Source organism: Phaseolus vulgaris, chromosome 10 (genome assembly GCF_051622355.1).
Source record: "Phaseolus vulgaris cultivar YP4 chromosome 10, ASM5162235v1, whole genome shotgun sequence".
Lineage (NCBI taxonomy): Eukaryota > Viridiplantae > Streptophyta > Magnoliopsida > Fabales > Fabaceae > Phaseolus > Phaseolus vulgaris.
In genome coordinates this window covers 40,278,104-40,287,232 of record NC_143507.1, presented here as the reverse complement: position 1 = coordinate 40,287,232, position 9,129 = coordinate 40,278,104, and the positions used below count along the sequence as shown (strand labels likewise).

Here is a 9,129-nt window from a genome sequence, read left to right as displayed (position 1 = left end):
TTACCTTTTTCTTGTGCTGACCTCCTATTTATAGGGTTTCGTTGATGGGCCTTCAACAGTACTTTTGGACTTTCTTCTCACACCTTTTTATTACTTTTACACCCCCTTGTGCAAGTTCCTTATTTAAATTGGGCTTTATTATGATTTTTATTATCCTTTCAGGTTTCGGTTTAAACCTCTCGGTTTCAACCTTTTTCCCTTGTTTACTCAATGTTGTTCTCGGCCTAAACCTCTCGGTTTTAGCCTACCAGTACACTAGCCCCCGAGACAAAAATATTTTTATTTCAAGTTTTAAAGAAATATTTGATTTGATTTGATATGGAACGCTTTGATTTCTGCGCTTTATTTTGCTCAGTTTTCATGACTTGACATGAACTTGCTATTTTGACCGTTAGATGACATATGTTTGAATGGTGCCACATTGTTTATATCGTTTGAAATTCTAGGGTTTTGCCTGGGCTATAAATAGGTTTGCCATTGGGTTTTTTATGACTGTGAGCTTTGCTGCTGTTTAGAAGGAAGCATATTGTCAATCTTCGTTCAATTCTTGCGAAGGTAATGTCTCTTTCAAGTTCTTCTGCTACTGATGAATTTTCAAGCGCGGGTGGTGAATCAACTGGCCGAGTGGTTCGAGAAGAAGTTCCTCCTGTGTCAAAATCTTCTTCTGCTACTCCATCTTGTATGAATGATTCAAGTGGAGCTCCTGCTGTTGATGTTCCACAAGAATTTGGATTTGTCGTACCCCAGAAAAACCTTCGTTCTGGTTATCAATGGGTCAATCCTAAAGTCCGAGAGTATTTCTCGAAGTATCGTTCTGCTAACGAACTTCGGAGTTTTCTTTCCCGTTCTCAAATTTATTATTCTGATATTGAAAATGATATCATTTCATTTCGGCGTGTTGGTGATGTTGATAATGTGTGTCATGGCCGAGAAGGTGATAGCCATGAATTTTTTTTATTTTTATGCTTGCTTTTTCAGAGATCTTCATATTCGATTGCCTTTGAACAATTTTCAAATGGGCGTTCTTAATTTTCTTAATGTTGCTCCTACTCAGCTTCATCCTAATGGTTGGGCTGCGATGCAAGCATTCAGTATTTTGTGTAAATTATTGTCACTTTCTCCTAGTCCTTCTGCATTTCTATACTATTATAGTTCTCGGCCTGGTAAACGGCCAGGGTGGCTATCCCTTATTAGCAAGTCCAATGTGTGTTTTCTTAAGCCTTTTACGTCGTCGTATAAGGATTTTAAAGGAAGTTTTTTCAAAATTCTAATAGAGCCACTAGGAAGAGAATATTTCTTTAATGGAAATTCTCCAAAATTTCCTCTGTATTGGACGAAAGATCCTGTGAAGTTTAACTCAATATCCTTTCATTCGATGGGTGTGGCCGATCGTCATGTTATTGAAGTTTTTAGTCGTTTCTCGTATCAAGTTCCCACTCGTGCTTTGCTTCAGTTGTATACTTCATCACATCCTCGAGAAGATCTTACTGGTACGTGGTTATTCCGCATTTTCTTGCTTTTTAGGATAAGTTTTTTAACTTTGCTAAATTTTTTATTGATTTTCAGCTCTGATGGCAAGTACTAATCCGAAAGCTCGATCTTACTTTTCGAAACTGCTTAACAAAGTGGGTGATGTTACTCCCCGACGCGAGAATGTGGTAAATCCTGTTGTGGAAGTAGAAAACGTGGAGCCAGTTGCTAATGTTGACGTGGTGGAACCGACAAGTAATGTTGATGTTGCTGGTCCTTCGAAGAAATCAAAGAAACGGGATAGGAGCAGCAAGAAGTCACATTCATCTTCTCGGCACCATCGCCATAGTGTAAATGTTTCATGTGAACCTCTTCCCGAAACGATTTTTAGTGCTACGAATAAATATGCAAAATTCGTTCAAACATCTTTTAGTGAATCAACTTACAATATGCTAAAAAATATGGATGCTGCTTCATTAGTGGATTCTATTATTGAATTATCAAGTAGAAATCTTTTGATTAGAAAAATGATGAAAGAGAAGAATGGAAACTGCGTGTCGTTGTCCGAATTTGAGAAGCTGAAGAATGATCTTGCTGAGTATAAGGATAGAATGAACTCTTTATCATTAGAGTTAGAGAAGGTGGTAGAATAGAAAGAACAACAAGAAACCAAAAATGAAGGTCTTGGAAAAGAAATTTCTGATTTGAAGAATGAAAACCTGAAATGTATTACGGAGAATGCTCAATTGTGCAAGGAGAATCAACTTTTGACCGAGAAGGTATCGGCGCTATCTTCTGCTAATGAATCTGACAAGAACACCATCAAACTTATGGATGAGGAGATTAATCAGCTAAAGACCAATGTTTTTGAAGCCGAAAGTTTTATATTTGAACAACACAAACTTGGCTTTGAGAAGGCTCTTCAACAAGCAAAATACTTTTATAAAATTCCTATTGATGAAGGTAATTTTGATGTTAAGAAGGACTTTTATAATGGTGAGCTAGTTCCTGCTAATGAGATTCCAGATAATGATGCTGAAGATATTAATATTGAAAATTAGGTATAGGGTTTTAAGGTTTAATTTGTCGGATACTTCTCGGTTACTTGTGGAGAAGTATAATTGTTTTGGAATGCTAAGCTTTGTTGGATATTTGCATTCGTGATGTAATTCCTTTTTTTGGGAACTTTTGTTAATATAAATGTTTAAGCTTTTGTGGTTATCATCGTAATTTTATCCTGTTATGTTCTGATAATTCTGTTATAATTGTTGAGGCTTGCTAATTTTCAGTTCTTTTGTTGAAAGCGTTAGAAATGTTAGAATTATTTGAGTTTCCCTCTCGGTTTCTATTATTAGTTTAAAGACGACATTTTGTTGGAGCATGAAGATATTAACTGTTATGACTTGGACCTTTCGGTGTTTTTTTTTTTTTTTTATTTGTCAAAAAAAATTGTGAAGTATAAAATTATTAATCAAAAACCTTTAATTTATTAAGGTTGATTCGTAATTGATATATTATTGACTGGAATATGCAACTGTCGGTTTAGTAATGTAAATTGTACGAGTAACTTTCGGTTTTTGGAATTGTGTTTTAGCTCTGATCTTTCGGTTTTCGTGTGTTTTGAAGATTTTCAAGAATGAGCATTATTTGTTTGTTCGGGAGGGATTTCACCTGTAATGAAAGCATCCAAGCCCGAAAAAGCTATGTAAATCGATTCTCGGGTGGGATTTCACCTGGAATGAAAGCATCCAAACCCAAAAAAAAATTGTAAATCTATTCTCGGGTGGGATTTCACCTGAAGTGAAAGCATCCAAAGCCGAGAGTTTATGTAAATCTATTCTCGGGTGGGATTTCACCTGAAGTGAAAGCATCCAAGGCCGAGAGATGAAGAATGTATATGTACATAATGGAAGATAACAAAACGGATTGTTTCTTGAGAATTCCTCTTCATTATATGATAAGTAATTTACATCTATTCTAACTGAAATAAAATTTTAGATGACTTGCATTCCAGGTTCTCGGTATCATTTTTTCTTCCAAAGTTTCTAACCTATAAGCTCCATTTTGTAAGTTTTCTAGCACTCTAAAAGGTCCTTCCCAATTGGATGCCAATTTTCCATGTCGTGGATCCTTTCTAGCATCAGTTCGCATTCTCCACACCAGATCCCCTTCTTTAAAAGCCCTAAATCTGACTTTTGCATTAAATCTCTTCATTGCTCTTCGTTTGACTGCCGTCTCTTTTATTTTTGCTTTTTCTCTAAGTTCTTCAATAAGATCAAGATCGGTTCTCAAACACTCATTGTTGATATTCCAGTCTTCCATTTGTCTTCTTAATGTGGGTTCATTAACTTCTACTGGTAACATTGCGTCTGTTCCATAAGTGAGATTGAACGGTGTTTCTCCAGTTGATGTTTGCGGTGTGCAACGATATGCCCATAAAATCTCCAGTAATTTCTCTGCCCATAATCCTTTAGCAGTCCCCAACCTCTTTTTTAATTGTCCAAGAATAACCTTGTTTGCGGCTTCAGCTTGTCCATTTGTTTGTGGATGTTCGACCGAAGTGGTTGTGGGCTTGATTCCCAAATCTGCATAAAATTCCATAAGTTTTTTGTCAATGAATTGTCGGCCATTGTCACTTACAATAGTATGTGGGATTCCGAATCGACATATTATATTTTTCCATATAAACGTTTGGACTTGCTGTGCCGTTATCTTTGTCAATGCTTCTGCTTCTATCCATTTTGTAAAGTAGTCTACAACTACTATCATGAATTTTGTTTGGCCTCGTCCAAGTGGGAATGGGCCGAGTATATCAATTCCCCATTTTGCAAATGGCCATGGAGATATGATTTCTTGCAACTCCTGCGCTGGGATATGATTTAAGCTCCCAAACTCTTGGCATTTTCTACATGTTTTGACATAAACTTCACAGTCCTCTCGGATTGTTGGCCAATAATAACCAGCTCTACAAACCTTTGTTGCCATTGTTCGAGCTCCACAATGCAGTCCACAAATTCCTTCATGAAGTTCTTTGACCACATATTCTGCTTGTTCTTTGGTCAAACATTTTAACAAGGGCATAGAGTATCCCCTTTTATATAGCTCATCACCGATTAGAATGAAATTAGCGACTTTTTTTGCTATTTTGATATCCGGCTGAACACTTTGCTCTTGGGTCTTTATGATTTCGATGTATGTGTTTATCCAGTCATCTTTGGCTGTTACAATATTGAAGCATTCGTCGAGACTAACTGTCGGATGACTGAGGGTTTGTTGTATGATGGAATTGTGTTGCACTGGTCTTTGTTGGCTTGCTAACTTAGACAATGAATCTGCTTTCATATTTAATTCTCTTGGAATGTATTTCATCTCGGCCTTGTTAAAACATTGCATAATATTTAAGACTTTATGATAATATTTCATTAACAAAGGGTCTTTTACCTGATACTCCCCGTGCACTTGTCCCACCGACAGCTGTGAATCCGTTTTGCAAAGGACATTTTCCACTCCCATGTCTCTGGCTAATAACAATCCTGCAACAAGAGCTTCATATTCGGCCTGATTGTTGGATGTTTTGAACTCGAATTTGAGCGCCATTTCGACTTGGAAGTTATCAGGTCCTTCAAGTACTATTCCTGCTCCGCTTCCTCTTTTGCTTGACGCGCCATCTACATGCAAAGTCCACTGGTCCTGTTGTGCTGATGTTGGCATCTGAATGATAAAATCTGCAAGAGATTGGGCTTTGATTGGTCCTCTTGGTTCGTATTTGATTCCATATTCCGAAAGCTCCATTGACCATGTCACCATTCGACCTGCAAGCTCTGGTTTTTTTAAAATTTTAGATATTGGAAAATCTGTTCTCACTATTACCTGATGATTCTGAAAGTATGGTCGAAGGCGTCTTGCAGCATACACTAATGTTAGGGCAACTCTCTCAACTTTGGGATATCTGGTTTCGGCATTTTGTAGGGTTCTACTCACAAAATATATCGGTTTCTGCTCTGGGTTTTCTTGGATTAAAGCGGCTCCTATTGCTTCATTTGAAGTAGCTAAGTAGACTATGATGGGTTGATTGGGTACAGGTTTTACTAAAATTGGAGGTTCAGCCACCATGCTCTTTATTTGAGATAAAGCTTGCTCACATTGTTCACTCCACACAAAATTTTCAGATTTTTTCAACAAGTTTATAATCGGTTTAGTTTTCTCAGCCAATATTGGCAGAAATCTTGATAGTGAGTTCAACTTCCCTACTAGCCTTTGCACTTCTTTTAGGTTTTTTGGTCTTCCCATCTGCATGATTGCCTCACATTTGTCAGGATTAGCTTCAATTCCTCTGTTTGTCAACATAAATCCCAAAAATTTTCCTCCTCTGACGCCGAAAACGCATTTTTCTGGATTAAGTCGAATATTGTATTTCCTTATTTGAGCAAACACTTCTTCAAGGTCTTCCAGGTGTTTCTGTATCTCATTTGATTTAACAACCATGTCATCAACATACACTTCTAGGTTCTTTCCAATATGTTCTTTAAACACTTTGTCCATCAATCTTTGGTATGTTGCCCCAGCATTCTTCAAGCCGAAAGGCATGACTTTATAACAATAATTTGCAACATCAGTGGTGAAAGCTGTTTTCGGGATATCAGGTGCATACATCTGTATTTGATTATACCCCGAATAAGCATCAAGGAAACTCATCATCTCTTGGCCAGATGCCCCATCAACTAGTCAGTCTATGTTAGGTAATGGATATGTGTCTTTCGGACAAGCTTTGTTCAAATCGGTGTAATCTGTACACATTCTCCATTGTCCACTTGGTTTTTTGACGAGTACCACATTAGACAACCACGTGGTATACTTAGCTTCTCGGATAAAACCAGCTTGTATTAACTTTTGAGTTTCTTCAATTGCTGCTTGTCGTCGTTCTTCTCCTAACTTTCTTCGTTTTTGAGATACTGGCTTTGCTTCCCGGCAAACAGATAATTTGTGACACATTACCTCTGGATCAATTCCAGGGATATCAGACGGCCGCCAGGCAAATAAATCCTTATTACTACGCAACAGTGTGATAAGTTTGCTAAGCAATTCATCAGGCATACTTCCACTTACATAAGTGCATTGTCTGTCGTCTTGGCCTAACAGTACTGCTGTCGTTTCTTCTTTTGGTTCCAATCTTTCCTCATTCAATCTGGGATCCAAGTCCACCATGGCTACTATTTTTTCAGCCTCTTTATCCACCTTCAAATTCATTTTTAAACCTGCTGCATAACATTCTCGAGCATCTCTTTGATTGACATAAACTGTAGCTATCTCTCCTTTTTCTGTTGGGAATTTCATGGCCAAATGTGGTGTTGACACGATTGCTCCTAACTTATTTAAGGAAGATCGTCCTAGCAACACATTGTATGAGGTGGATGCGTCCACTACCAGATATCGGATTTTAATTTTTCTAACTTTGCTACCTCTTCCAAATGTTGTCACCAAATCAACATATCCCTTTGTGTTAACTCTTTCGCCTGAAAAGCCAATGATTTGCTCTCGAAAAGGCACTATGTCTTCTTCTCTCAAATGTAACCTTTTGAACGTATCCCAGAACAAGATATCGACCGAACTCCCTTGATCAACCAGGGTCTTCATGACAGCATATTCGGCTATTTCAACCGTGATTACCATAGGATCATCATGATCTGGATCAATTTCTTGGAAGTCTTCGTCTGTGAAAAGCATTGGTGGTAAAGTTCTTCTTTTGAAAACATGATTAACAGACCTGATATTTCTCCAATGTTGCTTTCGTGCAGATGAGGATTCCTTCCCAGAAAAACCTCCTGAGATCGTATTTATAAACCCCCTAACCGGTCTTCCCAAACTTCGCTCTCTGCTTCGTCTTACTGATTGAGTGTTTTGATAGATTCTATCTCTTCTTTCGTCTGGCCTTCCAACCCTTCTTTCGTCTCTTTTTTCCACTTGTTTTTCTCTCCTTTCCAACCTTTCAACCCTTCTTTCACCCAGCTCTCGCCCCCTCGTATCTCTCTCTGGACTCAACCATACTCTTGGATTTCCCCTTTGAACAAAACGTTTTAACTGTCCGGCATGAATCAACTCTTCTATTTTATCTTTCAACCCAATACATTCTTCTGTATGATGACCATGATTTTTATGATATTCACAATGTTTGGTGCGGTCTGCCCTTTCTGGTGTTCTTGCTTTTCTTGGTGATGGTATTATTTCAGCTGCCATGGCTTCCTGTAAAATTCTTGCTCTGTTCGTATTTAGAGGTGTGTATTGCTGGAACTTTCGAGCTCTGAATTCTTCTCGGGCTCTTCTTGCAACAGGCGGGTGTTCTCTTTCTGTCACCCTCTTCTCGCCTCCATCAACCCTTACTTGGTTTCGAAACTCCCTTAATTCTTCCATTTGCATAAATTTTGATGCCCGTTGCCTTAGTTCATCCAGATTGATTGCAGGTTTCTTGCAAAGACTATCGGCAAATGGTCCCGGTTTTAATGCCGTTATCATATGATGCATGGTGACCTCTGGACAAAGATTTCGGATTCCCAAAGCAACCTTTCCAAAACGTTCCATGAACATTCTTAAAGACTCTCCTTTCTCTTGTCTTATGTTCACTAAGGCGATTGACGTTAAATGATGGGGACGACTAGTTGCAAATTGAGCACCGAACTTTTCTATCAACGTATCAAAACAATCTATACTCAAAGGTGGGAGGCGTGTAAACCAGCTCAATGCTGCCCCTTTCAGAGTTGTAGGAAATACTCTGCACATAACAGCATCATTCCATGTATACAAGCTGATTTGAGTAGTATATATTGCAATATGCTCATCAGGATCCGTACTTCCATCATATTTGTCAATGGTTAAGTTCTTCCAATTGTCAGGCAACGGAGTATCGACTATAACATCATAAAACGGATGTTTTCTGGAAGATGTTCCTGCACAAACCCCAGAGTTTTCAAGCCATCTTCTTCTGGTTTGAGAATTTTCATTATACATCCTCTCGTTCACTTGTATCCCCGGTTGGACAGTTTCGAAAGATGAATTCAAAACCGTTTCCTCTTGTAACTTTCTCCTCATGTGTGCGTTTTCGGCTCTTAACATACTCAATTCTTCTTCATTATTCTTTTTTAACATCTCGAATTCTTTTTGTAATTGGACCAACATTGCCATTGGCATGTTAACATTGTCTTCCCGATCTCCACCTTGTTCTCCTCCTTGACTCATCTTGTCTTTAACCCTTCTCAATTGACCCTCGGCCCCACGGTGGGCGCCAAAATGTTCTTACAACAAGGACCAAGAACACTTGAAATGGGTTAATCAAGACTAATCCTTCAATCTTGGGCTGAATACTATCTTGGGTCGGGTACTTCTCTCCTTGATGGTGCTCTCGGCTTCCCCTCTCGGCTGGTGCTCTCGGCTTCTCCTCTCGGCTGGTGCTCTCGGCTTCTCCTCTCGGCTGGTGCTCTCGGCTTCTCCTCTCGGCTGGTGCTCTCGGCTTCTCCTCACAACAGGTGGGGGGTACCTGCAAGTCGCTCCGATGCCAAAGTCAGAAAAGGTTTAATGTTCATCAGATAAAATCACTCTTACCTTTTTCTTGTGCTGACCTCCTATTTATAGGGTTTCGTTGATGGGCCTTCAACAGTACTTTTGGAC

The 9,129-nt window shown here is 38.8% G+C and overlaps 1 protein-coding gene across 1 annotated transcript; it reads right to left on the bottom strand.

The window, feature by feature from the left end:
- Positions 1–6,195: 6,195 nt before the first annotated feature.
- On the bottom strand, positions 6,196–8,700 carry LOC137822374 (uncharacterized). Its single transcript, XM_090296171.1, has one exon. The coding sequence runs from the start codon at positions 8,698–8,700 to the stop codon at positions 6,196–6,198; it is 2,505 nt and encodes an 834-aa protein (XP_090152297.1).
- Between the last annotated feature and the right edge of the window lie 429 nt (positions 8,701–9,129).

Coding starts and splice junctions, on each gene's coding strand:
- LOC137822374 (XM_090296171.1), bottom strand. CDS start 8,700: ATGAGTCAAGGAGGAGAACAAGGTGGAGATCGGGAAGACAATGTTAAC.